The sequence below is a fragment of the Vigna unguiculata genome, chromosome 3 (genome assembly GCF_004118075.2).
Source record: "Vigna unguiculata cultivar IT97K-499-35 chromosome 3, ASM411807v1, whole genome shotgun sequence".
Classification (NCBI taxonomy): Eukaryota; Viridiplantae; Streptophyta; class Magnoliopsida; order Fabales; family Fabaceae; genus Vigna; species Vigna unguiculata.
In genome coordinates, this window is record NC_040281.1 from 12,769,122 (window position 1) to 12,794,078 (window position 24,957).

General features: G+C 35.1%; 1 protein-coding gene across 1 annotated transcript; it reads left to right on the forward strand.

Moving 5' to 3' along the window:
* Positions 1-7,812: 7,812 nt before the first annotated feature.
* LOC114179937 (alternative oxidase 3, mitochondrial) lies at positions 7,813-9,742 on the forward strand. The gene is made up of 4 exons (XM_028066450.1): positions 7,813-8,279; positions 8,449-8,577; positions 8,796-9,284; positions 9,452-9,742. Exons 1-4 carry the CDS (start codon positions 7,959-7,961, stop codon positions 9,509-9,511), a joined length of 999 nt encoding a protein of 332 aa, XP_027922251.1. The 5' UTR covers positions 7,813-7,958; the 3' UTR covers positions 9,512-9,742.
* Positions 9,743-24,957: the final 15,215 nt, after the last annotated feature.

The following is a 24,957-nucleotide window of genomic DNA, read 5'->3' on the forward strand; positions in this document are numbered from 1 at the left end:
GTGGCTCTCTAGTTCATATATGTGACTTCAAATAACTCAAAGTGAATCTCTATTTGTTTGTTATTGTGAGGATGTGTTATGGTTTTAGTTACTTGGTTTATAAAATTTGTGAACATCGTGATTAATTGAATATGTTGTGTATGTTTAATTGTTATGTGAAACTATGAGATGTTTGAATGTAAATATTTGAGTTTGAGCAATTGGCTTCTATGATACATTTTAACTTTGATTTGGCACCAATTGCAATAGGTAAAAAGGGTAAAGGTGCCAATTAGAGTCAATTCGACAAGTTGAGGTACTCACATTTAATGGTACTTTGACAGGTCGTTGGGTGGTAGGTTGGTACCGATGGGCGCAATATTTAAATGTGAAGTTAATGAGATCTAGTAGCTATAGCGTTGGGATCCACCTTGAGACCGTCAGACGCTCACTTCACATTGAGTTCCAATGGTCGAGGCATTAGGCACCATGTTATAGCCATTGGACGCTCACCTTACGGTGAGCTCTAAAGGTGATTAACGTTGGGCACTACGTAGATGTCGTTGGGCGCAAAATGAAATTTAAATTCTAGAGAGCTCCAAGGGCTCGAGGCATTAGACGCTTGATCTACCATTGGGCGATGATGATTTTCCGTTGGGTGAAAACATTAAACCGTTAGGCACAAGTTTGCAATCTTCTCCTAGTGAGCCATATGTCTAACCTAGTGTTGGGCGCCCCTCTGTATCCGCTTGACGGTGTATGTTGAATAACTTTAGATTGTTTAAGATGTGATATTTTCATAATAGATATGACCTTTTGAGAAATGCTTTATATAAATGATGTTCAACAAGAGGATACAATGATTGTTTGGATTGAAAAATTATTAAAATTTTGTGTATTGTATGAATATAGTATTCCTAAGGAGAAATGCTATATTGGTTAAGATAGTGTTATGCTTTGAGTAGGGGTCTATATTGTGAAGTTATCCTAACTTTATTAAACTTACTGACTCATGGAGTTTAGGTGGTGAAAGTTGAAAAACGATCTTATAATGGGTTTTGGGGTGAGGGACCCTTTTTTGGCAATGCTATAAGTGAACTAACATTGTCATGAGGGATGGAGACCTAGTAAATTTGGATCAGTCGTGACATTTATTTCATAATTACATGATAAGTGCATGACTTCACGAGTATTTAATTCAATGCATAAATAATCTGGAATTGAGTCTATAATAAGTATGTTTGGAGTCTATAACAATGTGTATGATATGGAATAAAAAAGCTTAATAGCTTGAATGTTAGTAAATTATATAGTTTATAAATGATATATTTTGGTATTAGAAACTATCCCTAGCTTACTCTTTTCTAGTTGTTGTTATGTTTTTCTTTTATTATGATCACAATTGTTGCGTGAGCATATGAGAATGCAGGTGACAATGAGACTAGACCTTAGGAGAGTAGTTTGGAGTTGAAGCTAGGAACAATAGATATATGTTTATAATATATATATATATATATATATATATATATATATATATATATATATATATATATATATATATATATATATTATGTGTTTTGGGATGACCAAGTTTGCATAATGGCAATAATATAGTAATCTTAAAGATAGTTTTTCACTATTTTCTATGATGCTATATTTTATGCTTCAATAGATCCAATTTTACACTTTTGTCAATTCATGTTTTTTTTATAAGATTAAAACTAATTAACTATAAATATTTTTGCAAAATTAAGTACTAATATTTATATTAAAATTTAATGGTAAAAATCATAATTAACAAAACATGGGTTAATCATTAAGAAAAATGTAACATGTTAAAACATCATTTTTAACAAAAAGTATCAATATAACATCTATGTAGGGAAAGACATAACATTGCTTTATTTTGAAAAAACTTGAGACTAAAATGAATCAAAAAGACATAGGTATGGATTAAATTGAATCAGAGGCATATACATGAACTAAATTGAAATTAAGACAATGACACTTAGTAATAACACTATCACGTGACATTGTCCTGCCACATGGCACTACCCGCCATGTGGCACACCAGTGACCTGACACATGGCAACTGTCAGGTTTTACAGAGGGGGTTTCACTGGGGAGAACAACACCAATGAGATCTGAGCCTAACCACATAAGACACTAACACCACTCTCAACCCATAACCTTAAGGCGATGGGTTTATGGGCCTTGATCCTTATATGGTGCTCTACTTTCTCATTTCTGGTCAATGTGGGACTTAGACTCACACTTGGATTCCTAACAATCTCCCCCTCAAGGGTGAGTCCCTTCAACCACATTGGTACATTCCCCCTCCAGCGGAAGCATTCCCAACCACGAGTACTCCTTTTCTGAGCCTAACCACATAAGACACTAACACCACTCTCAACCCAAAACCTTAAGGCAATAGGTTTATGGGCCTTGATCCTTATATGGTGCTCTACTTTCTCATTTCTGGTCAATGTGGGACTTAGACTCACACTTGGATTCCTAACAGCAACAAACATTTTGTGCAAAAAATAATAATTTTTTTAAAAGGAATTAATTGAGGCAAATTTTTAAAAATTGGGATGCAATTGATACTTTTTTAAAAGTGGGGACCAAACCATTCAAGTAATTAATTTAAAAAATAAATCTAGTAGACTAGTTTAGTTTGTCACGCCTTTAGCTTGCTAGTTTGACAAGTTAAAGCAAACAAGCAAGTTGAAAACATCAAGCTAACCAACCAAATTTTGGCGAGTTGGTGAGCTAGCCTGCCGGTCAAGGTTCGTTTATCATACACAAATGAATTGAAAATGAGTCAATTTAATCTAGTTTATTTTTTATTTGAACCATAACTTTTATAACTGAGCTCAATCATGATGTGTTCATAAGTGACTCATTTTTATTTTTATAACTTGTGTCCATATATTTATTATAGTACACTAAAATTTAATTAACTTGATTTACATGTTTATAGTTATAGTTAAAGAATTAGGATGATCACTTATTTCGCTAAACACTAATCATAAATATTGTAAATAAAAATTAACATGTTAACTTATGTAACTAGATAAACGATAATGTTAATTTTTACCATTATCCAAGCTAGATTTTATTAGCAAAATCATCTCTTCCAAAGCTTTTAACTTACTTAATCATCAATTTTAACTTACTTTTGTAAATAAATACATTTTGGGTTACATTGATCTAAATATACCACTAATCCTCATTTTTGTGTCAATTTATAGATTGGAAGTTTTGTTCCAAAAATCCAGACAAATGAATGACCTAGAATAGCTAGGAGAAAAGCAAAAATGTCAATAGGAAGCGCCTGGCGACACAAAGCCAGCGGTAGGCGCAAGAGGCCGTTAGCGCCAGGCGCCAACCAAGCTTCATGCTGCTCACCGCCTAGCGGAACCTAGACACCGTCGGGCGGTAGACGATGGTTTCCAATACTGTTTTGATGGCTCGGGCCTGGTGGTGAGAGGCTAACGTCGAGCGCCAATTTTCGTTGATGTGTCAAGTTGGCCCTTTTTCTTCTGTTTTTGCGAGGGGAAACTCATTTTGGACTGTTTGGAGCTCGAGCAATACGTTTTGGAGCACTTGGAGATCTGTTAGGGCTAGTGGGAACTACCCTTTCTTCCTCTTTGTATATTTTTCCTCTTCCACTTCCATTTTGTAAGCTTAGTTGTCTTAAACCCTAATTTGTAAAGTGGGTTTGCTTATTTAGGGATTCAAGGAATTGATTCTTAATAAGGAAACCTAGGCTCATTTAAGGGATTAGGGTTTGAGTAGACTTGTGGGTTGACATTAGTAATTAATGGAGAATAATTTTATTGTTTTATATACATGAGAGTGAAGTAGGTGAAGTCTAACCCCAACAATATCAATCCATTGCATTTCTAGTCTTTTCCATCTTCTAGAGTTTTCAAATATCCAAGTTCACATTTTACTTGTTTATGAAATATTTACTTTCTTGGACACAAAAACCCAAATTATGGATTTATTCTTTAGTTTAAATTAGTCAATAATTACGCAATTATTTAGTATACACAAGTCTCTTGGGAAACGATATCCCGGTCTTATCAGTTACTACTTGTGCGACTTGGTACACTTGCCAAAGTCTTAACAATAAACAAATAAATTAAGCACCTAAATCATTCAAACATTATTGAATATCATTATAGTATTAAAAATTGCAAAGGGTTGGCCTCCATAGTTAAAGTTATAAATAATCATAATAATAAAGAAATGGTGTTAAAAGTTATAAAGAGTTGTTGTTGGGGGTTACAGGTTAACTCACTCCTAATCCAACTCAAACTCATTTAACACACTCTTGATCTAACTAAAACACATTTAATCCACAAGTTAAGTGAGTTAAATTTAAATTAACCCATATTTAAAAAATATATTTTTCGAACCTAACCTAATTTAAACGTGGTAAGTCAAATTGATTTATACGTTTGAACCTGTTTTGACACTTTTATTAACCAATGGCATAATTTTACTCTTAAGATAACTATTTTTCTATGTGGTTTTAATATCTTAAATAACATACTTTGCATTGATATATATATATATATATATATATATATATATATATATATATATATATATATATATATATATATATATATATATATATATATATATATATATATATATATATATATATATATATATATATATATATATATATATATTCTCTACTCTATCTACAAATAGATTCAAGAACTCGCCTAAATCTATTTTGAAGTACTTTAAGAATGCTTACTTAAGTAATAATTATTGTTTTCCTTCTCTTATTTCTTTATATAACTCTTTTTTTTAAATAAGCTCATAAATTGTATGAGGTGTTCCTTGAGTCTGATGTTGAAAACAAGAAAGGGATTTGAACTTCTTATCAAGTTTTTGTTACAAAGGACTACCATATTTGATTTACTTATTTTTTAATTGCATCTTCATGGGCCTCTTGATTGCTAGAGATGACACTTCTTCGTGGAGGTGGACCAAAGTAATTATGAAGGCCCAAAGAACCAACAATAGTGTGAACACATCGTGGGTGCTCTAGTCTTCATGTGACCATGTCAAAATATCATCTAACCATGAGGAATAAGTGAACCAAGGTGGCTTCCTTATCTAACTATGCAGATTATGAAGTATTTGGCCATCTGATTTCGTGTAAGTAGCCTTTGACATCTCGTAGATGGGAGATAGAGATACAAGGTTAGTAATCTGTTAAATAATGTATGGCATGGATGAAAAAATACATGGATAGACGATATCATGAGTAGTCTAATTATTTGTCCATCAATACAATATTGTCTATGACAACCAATAGTTTTTATGATAACAAAAAATTAGAAAAAAAAATCACTAGTGCATGAAAGAGATTATGTCGCGGATATTTTGGTCTTTTAGCTTCAATTTTACACTCGAGGCATATGCCGGCGAGGTAAAAAGGGGTTATGTTTATGCCTCGGTTATGAATCGAGACATATGCGAGGGTTACTGCTAGGGATGGCAATTAGGGTCTGGCCCGTGGGCCAGGGTAGTAAGCCCACAGGCCCGCACGGGCTCGGCCCGCAAGCCCGCATAAAATTAAAAAAAAAACTTGTACTTGTGTATATTAATTACTTCTTTTATAGAATCTTGCATTAACGTTTCAAATTCTTGTATAACTGGAAAAGACAAGTATTATGTAATTTTTAATGTGCTAAAATTTAAAGAATACATTGTGTATGTCATAGTATGAATATGATGAAAATGTTGAATTATCAATTTATTATCTAATTTCCCAAAGTCTTTACTTAATTTTATGAACTTCTTAAAGTTTCCCAATTTTTAAACATTGAAAGTTTTATCATAAAAATTAAAAAAAATTAAAAAATTAAAAAAAAAAGCGGGCCGACCCGCAGGCCAAGAAGTATGCGGGGCGGGCCAGTGTTTTTAGCCCACATAAAGTATGCGGGGCGGGGCGGGCCAGCCCGCATTGTGCAGGCCTTATGCGGGGCGGGCCGGCCCGCATTGCCACCCCTAGTTACTGCCTCAGTTCTAGAGGGAACCGAGGCCTAATGTGCATCGCAAATTTAAAAAAAAAGGTACTTTTTGACCCAATAGCAGCATGACATGTAGCCATGATCCTTGTACACACACCTGCACCAACCACAATGTGCCACATCATCATCTTCAACCTTCTCCCAAATCAGAAACCCTAGCCACCATTCAAACCCTAAATGTCGCCAGTGTGTCATCACCACCATCTTCGACAACCGCATCACGTCGGAACAGCTTCACAACATCTTCATTCATCTCGCCGGCGACGCAAAACAGCCTCTCTTCACCACCATATATGAATGGAAAATGTGAAACCACCCATGACTGAACCAGCGTGAGCCAAATCGCGACTTCCACACACGCATCTACGTTCGAAACCCACATGAGGGTTTTACGATTAAAAAAAGGAGAAGCACATACCTATAAGCGGGATTGAACAACGACAATGGAGGTTTATGCATTGGTTCTAAGTACAACCGAGGCATAAAAGTTTGAAAAAATTACAAAAGTGCCACTGTGTCTTTATATGTCTTGCTTGCAGGTGAACTGAAGCATATAAGACACTATAAAAAAAAAAAACTCATTATGCACTAGTAAATTATGAGGTTTGGTTGATCTGACCAAGCTACTTAATGTGCATAAAAAAATACATAGTGTAAAAATTTATACTATATAAAACACTAAGTAATACTACATAAAGCACATGACAAAACTATATGAAACCATGTTACTCTTCATAAAAGAATATTTTGAAAATGGCACTTTATTTGGTATAGTCAATGAAAATTAAAATAATAAGCATATTCACTTTTTTTTTTCATCGTTAATTTCTTACTTTTTTTAGACAGAACAAAAAAAATAGTATATCAATATTGAAAATTTAAAATAATTAAAAGTGTTAAGAAAAAAACATGCATTATTAGTGTTAAGAATATTTTCAAAAATATAAATTTAAGACGTATTTAATATTATTAACTAAATTAAATTTTTTTTCTCACATGAATAAGTAATTGAATTCTGTAAAAAATTGAATGAATTGTTATATTCAAATTCGTTCTAATCACTTCTTTCCTTATCTATTATCCATTAATACAATATGATAATTATACATCCACTAATACAATATGATAATGTGATAACAAGATACAATATTTTTAAATATTTTCAAAAAAAAAATTGTATACATCATCAAATATAAACATAAATTAAACTCATAAATAAATAGTTTTATGAACTATTATAACATATACAATTCTTTTGAAGTGGGAAAGTTGGTCATGTTTGACCTGGCTCTCCTTTCTTTGATTTCTTCTCACAGCAGAACATTTTTATTAGACCAGTCCAGGTGCAATTGGTCCCAAAGTAAGTCACCCTTCAACAAAATAATAGTCAACAATGAAGAAAAGTCCAATGTGCTTCCTGTCAGTTTATTATTTTAAGATTACCGATCTCATACTAATAAATTATAAACAATTCATATAACTTTTTTTTACAATATTATCTTAAACCTATAACAAAATTTAGTTGTTAGAAAATTATTTTCCTTTATTCTCCTTTATTCAACATTCAACATAAAAACTTTGAGTTGTAAGAATTGTAAGAACTACTTTAAAACATTTGATTGTACTAGCACAGGTTCATGAAGAAGACCTTTCCAACATAATCGCAAGTAACAGTTGCTGTCAAAAAAGTACTCAATCAAACGGTTCATAACCATCCCAAACCAAATATCAAATCTTTATGGCTATGTTGTCGTGGTTGTGACCTTCCCCAACCCTTTCTTTTCCGGGTCTCCCCAATCATCAGGTGGCAAACACAAAATTGAACACCAAAATAAAATATTTAATATTCAGTGTGTATATAAATCTTCAAATCTCAGCCATTTTCATTCACAGATCAAGAAATAGAAACATTACATGCTGTCAAGATCCACCATGAAGCATACTTTAGTAAGGTCAGCGGCACGAGCTCTGCTTGGCGGCGGCCGTAGCTACTACCGCCACGCCCCAACAGCGGCGATCGTGGAGCCGACACGCCAGCATGGCGGCGGCGCGTTTGGAAGCTTCTATTTGCGGAGGATGTCCACTCTTCCAGACATCAAGGATCACAACTCAGAGGAGAAAAAAAACGAGGTCAAAGACGACAACACCAACGCCGTCATTTCCAGTTACTGGGGGATCTCAAGACCCAAGGTCCGCAGGGAGGACGGAACTGAGTGGCCATGGAACTGTTTCATGGTAAGAATATCTGAACTCTTTGTAAACCGAAAAATTCACCTCTGTTTTACGTTGGTTTGACATCACCATGTTGTAAATTCATGCGATGAACATGTTTTTATGTTTTTTTTTTTTATGATGTCTGAAGTTTGAGCTCTGACCATGTTTATTTCTATGACGTCTCTCGCAGCCATGGGATACTTACCACTCAGATGTGTCAATAGACGTGACCAAGCATCACACACCGAAGTCGTTAACCGACAAGGTTGCTTTTAGGTCTGTCAAGTTTCTAAGGGTTCTCTCTGATTTATACTTCAAGGTATGTGCTAGTGCTACTGCTATGCATAATACGAATTCTTCCTTCAATTTGATACCGATAATGAGTAATTAATGTTCTACCTGGTTAACATCATTAGGATTCAAACAATTTGATAAATAAGTAGTGTTGGTACTGATTGGACATGGGTTTACTTTGTACAAAAATATGGAAGAGATTGAGTTGATGATTTGATTTGATCTGAAATGTTTGACTTTCAGGAACGGTATGGGTGCCATGCCATGATGCTGGAAACAATTGCAGCGGTTCCAGGAATGGTGGGAGGGATGCTGCTGCACCTGAAGTCTCTGAGGAAGTTTCAGCACTCTGGGGGATGGATCAAGGCATTGCTTGAGGAAGCAGAGAACGAGAGGATGCACCTTATGACGATGGTGGAGCTGGTGCAGCCAAAATGGCACGAGAGGCTTCTGATTTTCACTGCACAGGGCGTTTTCTTCAACGCATTCTTCGTCTTTTACCTCCTCTCACCAAAAGCAGCACACAGGTTCGTTGGTTACTTAGAGGAAGAGGCTGTGATTTCATACACACAACATTTGGAAGCAATTGAGAGTGGCAAAGTTGAAAATGTCCCTGCTCCTGCCATTGCCATCGACTACTGGAGGCTCCCCAAGGATGCAACTCTCAAAGACGTTGTCACTGTGATTCGTGCAGATGAGGCTCACCACAGAGATGTCAACCACTTTGCTTCTGTGAGTGCCATTTTTCTCTCGCCTCTTCGTTTGGTTTTGTTATCACATCGGGCACTTGCCCGCTAGACCAAAAACTATAATCACTAATTAGAATACAAATTTCCAAACGTCATAATTCAATTATGTCACTTTCTTCTTCTGAATGCTATGTGTTCTTCTTCCTGCAGGATATTCACCACCAAGGAAAGGAATTAAGAGACGCTCCAGCTCCTATTGGTTACCATTGAGCCATTGTTTGTAAAACCATTTGTAGCTTTTCTCATTTAAAACTTTCTATTAGTGCCTGGAGGTTCAATAAGATGTATTTTCACTCACTTTAAAACAGAAGTTTTATTGAGATCAGTAGTTATATTATACATTGGAGATGTCTATAGTTTAAGATCACAAAAGGGAACAGAAAAAAAAAAAAAAACAGTTAATTTACCTGGCAACTATGGTTAAATAGGTGTAGTTTTAGACATAGGATCTATCTATAGCTGTAACATTACAACCAAGTTTTCCTATGTCTGAACAAATTTTACCAAACATTGTTCGGGATTAATGATAAAACAACTATGGTTTGTAATTGAGATGTGAAACGTTCTATGGTGATAAACAAATTTTTGTTCATTTTAGTAAAAGCTTGTGTTCCTCTGACCTTTATGGAGCCACCATGCTTTACTTTTCTATTAACAATATGTTGGTGGAGACTTTCGAACTTATCTTTGGACGCACTCAACTCTAATAATAATACACTATAATATTTTACACAACCATGTTTTGATTAAAATTGGTAGTTGATAATTTCAAGCCTATAAATTACAAAAGTCCTCGTACCACTTTTAATGCTTTTCTATTTGTCTTTTACAACGGTACAAATCTAGTTTAAATTAAACTTAAAATCTATTTTTAAAAAACTTTTAATTATTTATCTTTATATATATATATATATATATATATATATATATATATATATATATATATATATATATATATATATATATATATATATATATATATATATATGGTTTCAAAAATTATGTTTCTTCGTATAATTGAAGATAAAGAAAAATTAGTCGGTAAGACTTGCATGATACTAGTCTCCCTAACCACATTATATGATAAAAATTGTCATTTATCACACCAATCATACATTCTTGAAGAGAAGAGAATAAGCAAGATATTGATGGATTTTTTTTTTCATTGCAAATGCTAGTAATTTTTATGAACAGTAGTTCAGTCCTCCTATTCATCGACAGCCACATTCAACAAATAGTTAAAAAATATGTTCCTATACAAAGCAAATTCTACTTATAGTTTATGCATAAATTAAATATAAGAGTTTAGAAAAACTAGATGACATGCATATTTGATAAATAAATTTTAGATTAACTAATTTTAATTTATAGAAAATTACTTTTACTTTTTTAGAAACTGTTATAAGAAAGTTTGATACAATAATTTTAAAATTAAAGAGAAAAATATGGTAATCTTTTAATAACAACATTGTAGTGATTACGGAAAAAGGGGGGAAAACAAGAATAACCGGATGAAAAAACATAAAATCACCATGTGTGACAGTACATAGAATATTGGACTATCTTGCATTACTCAAGAAGTGGCGAAGGAAGACAGTTTGTTTGTTTTCAAATACAGGTAACAAATCATTACTAGAGTTGGGGTGATAGTACATGAAACAACGAATAGTGTGGTGAGTAGATATAATAATAGAAGAATGTGGAGAGATAAGAATCTTTAAAGAGATTTATGAGAAATGATTGGATATGGATCGACTTTTTCGATATTGTATTCGTTGTAAAGAGTTAAGGATCAAACACACCCTAAATTCGACTCAAATTGTACCCTACCCAAATCGACTTAACATTGGTTAGCTTGACTCAATTAAGTATGATCTCACCCTAACTCTATTTTACTTGGATCTCGTCAATCATGCTTGATGTGGATCTAGGTCGACTCAACTGGACCAATCCATGTTGACCCAACTTGACAACTCAACTTGAGTTGGGGTAAACTTGACCTGACCTAGGTTAAGACAAATTCATCCTGACTTAGGTAAGGTAGATTCGATTTGACAAGGCTCAGCTTCACCTGGTCTTGAATGGGCTAGGGCCTTCATGGTCTTGATTGAAGTAAGACCCACCCAAGCCTAGCTCAACTTGGTTGAATGTGGGTCGACCACGACTTGAATGAACGTTTATCCACCCCAACTTGGCTTCAGTTAGACATGACAAAGTGAGTCAACCCGACTCACATGGGTTGGTTCACCACGAGCCGGGTTGAAAATGATTGAACCCAACCCAGCTTACTTTATGGTGAGCTAGAAATTTTGCAACCCGGCTCAACTCACCACGGGTTGGTGGGTTAACTAGGTTGGCTCACCAACCCACATAAAAAAATTAATTAGTTATTTTTAAGTATCAAATATTTAAATAATTTTTTAAGCAACCCATAAGATGAAAATCACAGGAAAATCAAAAACCAATGTCTTCATCATGCTTCCCACCAATATATGATGAATTATTTCCAAGAAAGTATTCATATAGTCCAAGAAAATATAGCTAATATTACACATTTGTTGTCATATTATTCAACAAAATATAAATAAAAAACTACACATTTTTGTCATGTTAATTTAGAAAAAAAATGTTTATAAGACGGCTGCTTGAGAAATTTACTATAAAGATTATAATTAAAGATTAAAGTATCAACATATATAACTTGACAATCAAATTAATTAAACATTCAAATTATTCAAATATTATTGAGCAACATTCTAGCATTTTAAAAAATATGAAATTGTGAACCTATATAATTAGGAGTAATAAATAATTATTAAAAAAATATAAAAAAATGTTGGTGGGTTAAGTGGTTCAACCCACCTTTAACCCGGCTCGAACTCGTTTAACCCGTGGGTTAAGTGAGCCGGGTTGAGTTCAACTCACTTTTGAAAAAACTGAATTTTTTTCAACCCAACCCGGCTTGAACCAGTGAGCCAGATTGGCTCACGGGTTAAAACTCATTTTGACATCTCTAGCTTCAGTTAAGCTAAGGACGACTTAACTTGACCTAGACCCAAACCAACTTATGTTGACAAAAGCATAATACAAGCTTAAAGTTAAACAAGATTTTGATGATGACAAAGAATCTCAAAGCCAATTGGAAAATAATCTAAAGACAAGTGTTTTTATGTTTAAAGTCATCTTGTAAATAAGTTAAATATGTTTTAAAGTAGCTTAGACTGACTTAGAATCAACAACATGCTCTTAATCCTTTTGGACTCTCTTATTTTTGTAAAATTCATTGTGGTAATTGATTATCACTTAGGATAATCGATTATCTTAAGTTGTGCTCAATTTTCAAAAACTCACTGGAATAATTGATTATCTCCCTGGATAATCAATTATCTGATCAAACTTTTGATTTTAGAAAACAAACTAGAGTAATTGATTATCATAAGTGATAATCGATTATCCCTGGTAGTTTTGGATTTGTCTTTGTAGCTACTGAACTCGGATTTCGAATGGCTTTAAATAAAACTCTTTTTTCACTTGTAAAACTTCCTTTATGAGAATCAGAGTGATTGCAAAGAGTTTCTATGAGTGTTCTTAAAAGAGCTTTGAAAAACCTAATGTGAGTGGAGCGATAACTTTTCCTAAGAGGGTTCTTGGAAGATTGAGTATTGTTGTTGTTGCTAGGAAAGTTGGTCAGATTCTTTGTATGATTTAGAGGAAGTATTCTTTTATCTCTTTTGTCTTCAAGAGAGGTGTTTTATTTTCCTTAATCTTTTAATTTAATTGTACACTGATTTTTATAGTGATTAAGTTAATCTCTACTCTCGACCTTGGATAAACTGGACCCGGTGCTGTCTTACTTGGGTTTAGTCTTTATTATTTAAAAATAATCTCGTTTAATGTAAATTGAGCAAAAAATTTGAAAATATAAAATGAAAAAATCTTGAAGAACTTTGACAACAAAAAATATCAATTAAGATTGATTACCAAATACTACCCATATTTGATATTTTTTAATTTTAACAATTATGTAATATTTATGTAGTTCTTTAATTTGTGGATAATTGAAATACTTTATCAAAATAAATAAAAAATTAAAATTCATTAAATTTGAATTGTCATAATCAAACAAAACATTTGAAAAACGAAACATTTTGAAATGGGATCATTCAAAATTCAATGTATTAAATTGTGAAACTCCCTTTTATAAACACAAGTAACAATTCTACTTAATCCCTTAAACAAAAATTTTTGGATGTTACATCAAGTATTATCGAGTCTCAAACTCATTTCTAACATGAAGGTGTTACATTAATATGAATAGTTTTTGGTTAGTCATTGTATCCCACAAATATAGGGTGAGTGGAACATGACGCCTTTAACTAAAAGGTACATCGGGAATAGTTTTCGAGGCAATGTGAATTTAACTTTTTTATTCAAACATGCACATCAATCCCTAACAATCTTTCACCACCTTTAATTCTTTTAAGTTTACAAAAAAAATCTCTTAATTGTATATGTACTATTATAACTCATCCATACAAGATTTTATAAGGATTCTCCTAAATTCATCCATACTTCAATGTAGGTCTAGTTCTCCATTAAGTAGGAAACTTAAGAGAGATGTTTCACTAAACAATCAATTGATTAAATCCTAATTACATTAATCACCTGTGCTTCTCTTGAGAATAAGAACACTATCAAAGGGAGAACAATGCAAACTTACTAGGTATACGTCATAATGCGAACAATTATAAAGATTATAACAAACCCACAAAGAACACTATAAGATCACCAAGATAGAAATAATTGTTGATTTCTTTGTGTGTTCTTCATCTTTAGCTTGATCTTATTATGTAGGTTTAAAAGACTATCATTACTTTAATTGTGTTAATGATTGATATTTGCTAATTTTCGATGAAAATCTTCATCTTCCTTAACTTAGACGCTTGATATGAGAAGTTTTGATTTAGATAGTCAAAATGCTTACCTTGGTTATGTTTTTGGAAACAATTCAAACAAGATTTGCACATGTAGAAGCTAATCATAATCGCTCTAATTCGTTTGTTTCCTTAATTATACAATTACTTGACCGTTTATTTTAAATAATTTCTAAACACAAATAATTGTTGATGATCATATTTCAAACAATTGATTTTATTACAACTTATAACTTATTTATAGTGAAATTCATGCTAAGAATTTTCACATACATATTAAAAAAAATATAAGGTACTTAGTGTATTTGGTTATCATCAAAACTCACAAATGACCTATTGATATTTAATTGTCTAGTGAAGCCTTGATGATTATACCGTTTAGGACCTTAACGCCAAATTTGTAAACTAAATACAAAAAACAATAATAATATATTCACAAATTAGTATGAGTAAAATTACATCCTTAAACTTAGTCCAAATCGTTAGATTTCAATCCAATTGGATACAACGATATCTCAAATTTGAGTCATCTAACCTAGAGTTTTTAAAATCCACATACATTCACCAATTAACACTCGTACATAAATAGAACAAAATAAAAAAGGTTATGAAATTACAAAAATAAAGTTCCCCAAAATTAATATTAGAGTGTGGAGTTACCCCCTACCTCTCAAGCCATTTTCTAGCAATATAATTCAAATGAAGAACTCTAGAAAAGTATATTTTCCGATGAGATTAAAAAAAAACTCTTAAAATTAAAGAAACAAGAGAAGGAAAACAAATATTGTAAGATATTGTAAAACTCACTTTAGATTGAAAGAAGGAATAGTAAGAAGAAAATGAAAAAAGGAATAAATAAAACTTGACATGATTCTCTCTTTAGTTGCGAAGTGTCATACAGAAGAAAATGAGAGAATAAGAAGTAGAGTTGTTTGTTTTTATATGTAATTGGGCTTGGAAAATGTAAGACCCATTTTAATTTTGTCCTAAAATTTAAGGGCCTCTCTTAGTCAGTTGGGCCTAAGGCTGGCCTATAAGGCATCCCAAAACCCCTAAACCAGCCTAACCCTCTCATGTTCTGCCCATTTTGCAAAAATCAGTCATCTTACTCCTCTTTTCCCCTCAAACAGTGCTCTGCTAGGGCTCGAAGCTCATTCAGATTCAAGTAAGCTCAACCTCATTCTCTGCTCCACCTCTTGAGTATGCTCCTAAAGCTGTTGGGTTCGTTGTCGTAGGTGCCTGTGCTTTCCACTAGCATCTATCCATGTGAGGGAAGCTAGGATTTTTCATGCTTTTATAAATAATGTGTCTTTTTGTTTCTGTTGGGTGCTCTTGATAATTTCATGTGCTTTTGATGGTGTGAAAATAATCGGTGTATTGTTTCTGGATGGATTTTTGGCTTTGCATGCGTGAGAGCAGGTGAGATCTGTTATGCTCGCCTAAGCGAGTTGTTTCTCGCCCAAACGGGAAGCTCTCGCCTAAGCGAGGAGCTCTTGCCTAAGCGAGAATGACAATAACTCGCACCCTTTTATTTTCGAGTGCTCGCCTGAGCGAAGGCCTCTCGCTTGAGCGAGATGAGCTAGCTTGAGCGAGAACTCGAAGTACTCTCTGTTTTCAATCTCGCTTAAGCGAAAGTTTTTCGCTTGAGCGAGAGACCTTGTTGCCTGAGCGAGAGCTCCTTAGCTTGAGCGAGATTGACAATTGTTAAATGCTTGTATGCTCCCATAATTGATTTGTTTACTCTTTTAAAGCATGAAATATGATGCCAACGTTTTATACAACGTGCTTGTGTTTTCTTAAATTTTTTATGTTTGGGATTTTGTGTTTTTACATGTTGAAATCATTAAAAAGCTGTCAGTTTAGCTTAAGCGAGGGATTTTAGCTTAAGCGAGATCAGTCTCGCTTAAGCGAGAATTTCTAGCTTAAGCGAGATCAGTCTAGCTTAAGCGAGAATTTCTAGCTTAAGCGAGACCAGTCTAGCTTAAGCGAGATCAGTCTAGCTTAAGCGAGAATTGTTGCAGAATTTTAATTCCTTACTTTAACTTGAACTTGTGGATTGATTCAATTACTTTTAAAAGCATGAATTGGGCGAATAGGTATGAGTAGAATGGTTTAAGGTCTGTGATTGATACGTTTAACATGACCTTGGAATGTGACTTGTATGAGATGGTTGGTAATCAAAGTGGCATGGTGTTGGTATGAATTACATTTCTATATTCATGAATTGGGAAGGATGATTTGGAATGGATTCAACATGGAGCATGTATGAGGATGAATTATAAAGGTTGGCATGAGATTTATAAGCATGATAAATATTACTGTTTGTTTGAATATGTATAGTATGTGGTCAGTACGTAATTCCTTGAAATTTCTAGGTGAGATTTCAGGGTTGTGCTTCAGTGGTCGGGACGTAATTCCATGGCCCCTGTTAGTGGGTGTCCATGGTGGTGCTCCATCTATATAATTTGGTAAGGATTCAAGGTAAGGATTGCATCCTGACACTCTAAAGAGTCAGTTAGTCTCACTTAGAGCGGACTGACTCTTGTGGTGAGAGTAGCAGGAGGCCTGAAACTCATTAAGGGCTAACCTTGTGTGTGGGGGATTGATTCATTGTAACACTTGTAACACATAGCTCGGGGGTGAGCAGCTCGGGGGTGAACAGAGGTATCCACCACAAGTGCAAGCATCCGCTGAATCCGACCAGGTTATATGTATCCGGATGAGTCGAGTCGAGTCTTAGTGTATTGATTGGAAGGTCATAACATGCTTGGATGATGTATGCATATTGGACTGTGAAAGTATATCTGATTGCATGATAAAATCTTTTTGGCTCTAGCTTACCCTTGCTTGTTTGATTGCCTTGTATGTTGTTCTTCTACCTTTGCAATGATCATCAATTTATTGATGGGAGCAGATGCGAGAGGTAGTCGAGGTCAACCGGGAAGAGATGATTCTGCTACACAGTCTACCTGGGCTGGACTTCATGTTTTATTTGGGCTTTTCTTTAGGGCTAAGGCCCGTGTATTGTATTACCCCCAAGGCTTTATTTCGAATATCGGCTATTTCTTACTCCTTTTGGGTTGTAGGCTTTGTAATGAGCTTTAGTATTTCCTTTTAAGTACCTTGGATAACTGTAAGGAGTGACTTTATACTCCGCAACTTGGCTTTTTTATATTATCCGGTGTAAGATTTCATTTAATTATGTTATTATTTAAATGGGATGTTACAGAAAACAAGCTTCTCAACACATGGTATAGAAGTAAAAAAAAAATCTCATTAGTTAACATCCAACTATGAACTATAAAAGGGTGAAAAAACTCTTCTCTCTTTTGTTGTTGTGGTAAAAAATGGAAACAAATGGAAACCCATTTGTTTATAATTACTAATTGCACCGCACTGATTGGCATAAAACTTTTGTTGTGTTTGTTTCGGAATTTCTTACCTAAACATGACATAAAGCAAGACAGTTAACATATAGTTTATGAGACTAATACTTTTATTTTTAGTCTCATATATATAATCAAAATATTCAAATCACATATTAATTCACCCAAGTTATTAATACAATTAGATTTTTAATTTGGTAGAGACCTAATTTTACATTATTTATCTTAGAAGAAAACAAAAAGGAATTGCAGGCTATTATAAAATCAACTAAAAAATTTAGTAATTGAAAGTTCTAAACATGTAATTCACATACAAATAGGTAAAGAGTGGCTTTTATTCTACATATTGAAAAAACTCTCATATTAACCTCTAAAAGAATGAGTGCCATAATACTTAGAAAGAAATCAATTTGTATATAAAAGACAATAAAATGTCAACTTATATCGATATATTATTGAAAAAATTCAAATTGATAAAATTACTTCATGAATATAATACTTATTTGCTTGAGACCACGAACACTACAAGAAATATTACTGTTTAACTCCCAAAAATGACGTAAGCCATAATGAGAACGCAAAGAGTGTCAACTAAACCAACGCACAACCCACTTTACACATCATTAAGTGTATTTATTAAAAGAAAATAATTAAAGCGTTGGATGGCCCATGCATTGTCCTTCAATTGATGGGGTCGGATGGCTCACGCATACATCACTTAATTAAAAGAAAAAAAAATATTAGGTTATGTTTTGCGGTCACCTTTCCCCTTCTCCCAAATTCATATTAGCTCCATTTTGTCTTGCAGTAAACTTTGTGCGTCCCTTTTCTACAACAGCGAGTGCCACATCAAATGTCTCTCATATATGAATGTTATACGTCTCATTTCTGCCGCAAGTGCGAGTTCAGGGGTTTGGAATAGGTTAAGCGAAATTAGGACTTTTGCAAAGTGTGAGTTCATTCCCCTTTTTTGCCACAAGTGCGAGAGAAACTTCAATGGCAACGAGTAAGTGAGCAAGCAATGTGTTCCCCCTTTCTCTACGACGAGCTTCAATGGCAGAAGTGAACTTTCAACGTGTTGGGTATTGGGCTCCCTTCCTATGTGGAGAAAAGGCCCAAAATTTGAGAAGCCCATGTCTCACTTAAACCTAGTGGAGAGGAGGCTATAAAATAAAGAGAGAGGCAGAACAATAGAGTCAGAATACACTGAAAGCCCTAACACATAGAGGGAGAGGTAGAGGGAAAATTCTGTTCACGTTTTTCATAGAGTTGTCGCAGTAAATCCGGCGCTGCGGATTCGTTCACCGTTGGATCGGGCTGAAATATTTACAGCAGGTTCGGAACTCATTGCTCTTCATTCTGACCGGTCGGATCTTTGATACGAGGTCTGAGTTGGGAGATATTAATTTCGCACTGCAGCAGTGATTTGTAGAGGTTTTCCCCTCTTGTTCTTCTCTATTTGAAAGCTTTGCTGCTTTGTTATTTGGTTGGGTGTTGACACTAATTTGTGCTATTGATTGAGACTCTTTTGTACTCTTGTTGATCATAGTGGAGCTATTTCTTTGGTCTGGACGACTCGTGGTTTTTACCCTTGATTTGAGGGGTTTTCCACGTTAAAAATCTTGGTGCCTTTATTTGTGCTTTTGGTGATTTATTATTGCTGCTCTTTGATTATTGCTCCTCATAGATTCTTGCAAGTTAGGGGAAATTATATCCGCTACATTCTCTGGTATATTGTTTGTTGTTGTTTTCCCCATCAGAGTGGCATCAGAGCTCTTGGTTGGGCTATATTTACTTGCTTGAATGATGGAGGCAAATGAAAAGATGGTTGCTTTGAATGGTACAAATTATCATTTGTGGAAGGGCAAGATGAAAGATTTATTATTTGTCAAGAAATTGCATCTTCCGATCTTTACTACACAGAAGCCAGATTCTATGTCTGAAGAAGAATGAGACTTTGAGCACCAACAGGTATGTGGTTTTATTCGGCAATATGTTGAAGATAATGTTTATAATCATATTGCTAATGAGACACATGCCAGAGCTTTGTGGGAGAAGATTGAGTCTTTGTATGCTTCTAAGTCGGGCAATAATAAATTGTATTTGTTAAATTGCTTGATGAATTTGAGGTACAGGGAGAATTCTTCTATTTCTGATCACTTAAATGAGTTGCAAGGGCTCCTAGATCAATTGTCAGGAATGGGCATAAAGTTTGATGACGAAGTTATGGGATTATGGTTGCTTAATACTCTACCAGAGTCTTGGGAGGTATTTCGGGTTTCAATTACGAACTCTGCCTCGAATGGTGTTGTTTCTTTTCAGATGGCAAAGAGCGGTGCTCTTAATGAAGAGATGAGAAGGAAGGCACATGGTTCTTCATCTCAGTATGAGATGCTTGTTACAGAAGCTAGGGGGAGAATTCAGAAAAAGGAACATAAAGGTGGTAGAGAGAAGAGTAGGAGCAAGTCCAAGTCAAGATACAAGAATTTAGAGTGCCATTTTTGTCATAAAACTGGGCACATTCAGAAATACTGTTTTAAGTGGAAAAAGGAGAACAAAGACAAGAAGGGCAAACAGAGAGAGAATGATGATGATGATGATCGTGTCACTACTGCTACAGATGGTGATCTTGTTCTTCTTCGTGACTTTGAGTCCATCAATCTTGTATCTGATGAGAGCATGTGGATTATTGATAGTGGTGCTACACTGCATGTTACACCTAGGAAGGAGTTCTTCACATCTTACACTTCTGGTGATTTTGGAGTGTTGAAGATGGGTAATGATGGTGAGTCTAAAGTGATCGGTGTTGGTGATGTTTGCCTGCAAACCAACATGGGAGTGCAGTTGTTGCTTAAAGGAGTCAAACATGCTCCAGATGTTCGTTTTAATTTAATCTCTGTGCAGTTTCTTGATGATTGTGGTTATGACAATCACTTTGGTTCTAGTAAATGGAAGCTCACTAAAGGTAACTTGGTTATGGCCAGAGGGGAGAAACAATCTAAATTGTATTGGACTAAAGCTTTGGTTGCTAAAGACAGTGTGAATGCTATGTATATGGAGGCATCTTTGTGGCACCGAAGGCTTGGTCATATAAGTGAGAAAGGGCTTAACTGCTTAGCTAAAAAGGATGTGCTTATGGGATTGAGAAATGCAGAATTGGAGAAATGTTCTCATTGCATGGCTGGTAAACAAACCAGAGTATCTTTTAAGAAGCATCCACCCTCAAGGAAGTCAGAATTGCTTGAATTGGTGCATTCTGATGTTTGCGGCCCATTAAAGGTAAAATCATTTAATGGTGCACTTTACTTTGTTACTTTTATTGATGATTGTTCCAGGAAGCTATGGGTCTATGCTATTCAGCGAAAAGGTCAAGTACTTGAAAAATTCAAGGAATTTCATGCTATGGTTGAGAGGCAATCAGGCAAGAAGCTGAAATGCATCCGTAGTGATAATGGTGGTGAGTACCGTGGACCTTTTGATGTTTATTGCATGCAGCATGGTATTAGACACGAGAAGACTCCTCCTAAAACTCCTCAGTTGAATGGTCTAGCGGAGAGGATGAACAGGACCTTGGTTGAAAGGGTTACATGTATGCTTTCGGAAGCAAAGTTGCCTAAGCACTTTTGGGGAGAGGCATTGCTTGCAGCTGTGCATGTTATTAATCTCAGTCCCGCAGTTGCTTTGAATACTGAGGTGCCAGACAAAATTTGGTTTGGTAAGAATGTTAGATATGATCATTTGTGTGTCTTTGGTTGCAGGGCATTTGTTCGTTCCTAAGGATGAAAGATCCAAGTTAGATAAAAAGACAAGGCAATGTATCTTTATTGGCTATGGTGAGGATGAATTTGGCTACAGGTTTTATGATCCTGTTGAGAAGAAGCTTGTTAGAAGCCGTGATGTACAATTCATGGAAGACCAGACCATTGAAGACATTGATAAGGTGGAGAAGACCACACCCGAGAAAGATAGTAATCTCACTGATGGTAATCCGATGAGGTTGTCCGCTCACAATTTGGAGAATGTTGAAACAGAAGCTCAAAACAATGAGCAACATGGTGATGTTGATGATCAACAGTTTGGAAGTGGAGTAGAGGTTCCAATTGATGATGCTCAAGAGGAACATGATGATGATGACGATCTTGGTGATATACCTGAATCACCTCAAGTCCAACTCAGGAGGTCTAATAGACAGAAACAACCTTCTACAAGGTATTCCTGTGATGAGTACATAACCTTGACTGACGGTGGAGAACCTGAGTGTTTTGAAGAGGCTTTGGATAGTGAAGAGAAGAAACAGTGGCTGGATGCAATGCAAGATGAGATGAAATCTTTGCATGATAATCACACTTACGACTTGGTGAAATTGCCTAAGGGCAAAAGGGCATTGGAAACTATGTGGATTTTCAGGGTGAAACAAGATTCAAATTCTACGCTTCCAAGGTACAAGGCCAGATTAGTGGTGAAAGGTTTCAGACAGAAAAAGGGTGTTGATTTCAATGAGATTTTCTCACCTGTGGTGAAAATGTCATCCATCAGAACTGTGCTAAGTTTAGCTGCTACTCTTGATTTGGAGGTTGAGCAGATAGATGTGAAGACAACTTTCCTTCATGGTAATTTGGAGGAAGAGATATACATGAAGCAACCTGATGGTTTTCTTGTTGAAGGCAAGGAAGATTATGTGTGTAGGCTAAGGAAGAGTCTATACAGTTTGAAGTAGGCTCCAAGGCAGTGGTATAAGAAGTTTGAGTCTTTTATGTGTGAGCAGGGTTACAAGAAGACTACTTCTGATCATTGTGTCTTTGTTAAAAGTTTTTCTAATGATGACTTTATTATCCTGTTATTATATGTTGATGACATGCTTATTGTTGGGAAAGATATTTCCAGAATTGACAGGTTAAAGAAGACACTTGGCGAGTCTTTTGCCATGAAAGACTTGGGAGCTGCTAAAAGGATTCTTGGCATACATATCTCACGTGATAGGAGAGAAAAGAAGATATATCTATCACAAGAGCAATACATTAGGAAGGTGTTGCAGAGATTCCAGATGGAAAATGCTAAAGCTGTGAGTACTCCTCTTGCTACTCATTTTAAACTGAGTGTTAAATAGAGTTCTTCAAATGAAGTTGAGAAGACCAATATGAGTAGAGTTCCTTATGCATCTGCGGTGGGCAGTTTGATGTATGTGATGGTGTGTACAAGACCAGATATTGCACATGCTGTTGGTACAGTTAGTCGATTTTTGTCAAACCCAGGTAGAGAGCATTGGAATGCTGTGAAATGGATTTTGAGGTATCTTCATGGTACAGTTGATATGAAGTTTTGTTTTGGAGGTGATAAACCTACTTTGATGGGTTACTCAGACTCAGATATGGCTGGGGATATTGATTCCAGAAAGTCCACTTCGGGCTATTTGATAAAGTTTGCAGGAGGAGCTGTGGCTTGGCAATCAAGACTACAGAGGTGTGTAGCGTTGTCTACTACAGAGGCAGAGTTCATTGCTATTACTGAAGCATGCAAGGAGCTGTTATGGTTGAAGAAATTCTTGCAGGAGCTTGGTTTTAGGCAAGATAACTATTCATTGTTTGTTGATAGCCAAAGTGCTATCCATCTTGGTAAGAATCCAACTTTTCATTCTAAATCCAAACATATTGATGTGAGGTATCATTGGATACGTGATGCTTTGGATGCTAAGTTGTTGGAGTTGGAAAAAGTTCATACAGATGATAATGGTGCTGATATGATGACTAAAGCATTGCCAAGAGGAAAGTTTGAAGTTTGTTGTGAGATCGCCGGTTTGGCGGTTATCTCCACATAGTTGTGAGGGGGAGATTTGTTGGGTATTGGGCTCCCTTCCTATGTGGAGAAAAGGCCCAAAATTTGAGAAGCTCATGTCTCACTTAAACCTAGTGGAGAGGAGGCTATAAAATAAAGAGAGAGGCAGAACAATAGAGTCAGAATACACTGAAAGCCCTAACACATAGAGGGAAAATTCTGTTCACGTTTTTCATAGAGCTGTCGTAGTAAATTCGGCGTTGCGGATTCGTTCACCGTTGGATCGGGCTGAAATATTTACAGCAGATTCGGAACTCATTGCTCTTCATTCTGACCGGTCGGATCTTTGATACGAGGTCTGAGTTGGGAGATATTAATTTCGCACTGCAGCAGTGATTTGTAGAGGTTTTCCCCTCTTGTTCTTCTCTATTTGAAAGCTTTGTTGCTTTGTTATTTGGTTGGGTGTTGGCACTAATTTGTGCTATTGATTGAGACTCTTTTGTACTCTTGTTGATCATAGTGGAGCTATTTCTTTGGTCTGGACGACTCGTGGTTTTTACCCTTGATTTGAGGGGTTTTCCACGTTAAAAATCTTGGTGCCTTTATTTGTGCTTTTGGTGATTTATTATTGCTGCTCTTTGATTATTGCTCCTCATAGATTCTTGCAAGTTAGGGGAAATTATATCTGCTGCATTCTCTGGTATATTGTTTGTTGTTGTTTTCCCCATCACAACGAGTCACATTTCCTTTCCCCTTTCTTTGCGATTGCAAACAACACCTGTGAATAACGTCGTGAGTATGATTCTGCATTCACCGTAAGGACTTCTTCAAATCGTTATGCAATGTTCCACGACTTATCGCGCATTGCATTGACTCGAGAGCATAGCTTCCGCGCTCACCTTCAAAGCCCCTTCCAGTGACACTCGCGCTTCTTCTTTCCAACCACCTCACGAACCAACCAGGGAGCAAAGAGGTTTCAATTCTCAATAACTCCTTATCCCTCTATTTCTTATTTCTTATTCATTTTTGTCAGTTTAGCTGACGAGAAATACGTAGCAACCATGCATCCCCATTTATCCGACGCAAACGAACTTTGAATCCAAATAATAGGTGTGGATCACGTTGTCATTGCTGAACTGATGTCATCATCATATTATCGTGGACTTTTCACTAGGTCTTTGGCCGATGAAACAAGATTTGATATTGATAAAAATTTAGCTAAATGAAAAACCACTTAACCAAATTAAAAATAACATATTAACTCTTAAAAAGACTTGAATAAAATTTTAGAAAGTTTAGAAATTTTTTTCATAATGTTATCGAGTGTACAATCTAGAGGATCATTTACTAGTTTAAAAACAATTTCAATTTTTTTAACAATAATCTGTTAAAACTTTGTACAGATAAAATAAATAAAATAAAATAAACTTGATTTTTATTTCAATTCACTTTGTTATCCTTTAAGAGCACATATAAAATAATATTAAGTTAACATAATTTAGTGGTATAATATATGATTTTTCATATTATTTATAAAAAATTAAAAATTTAAAACTAAAATTTT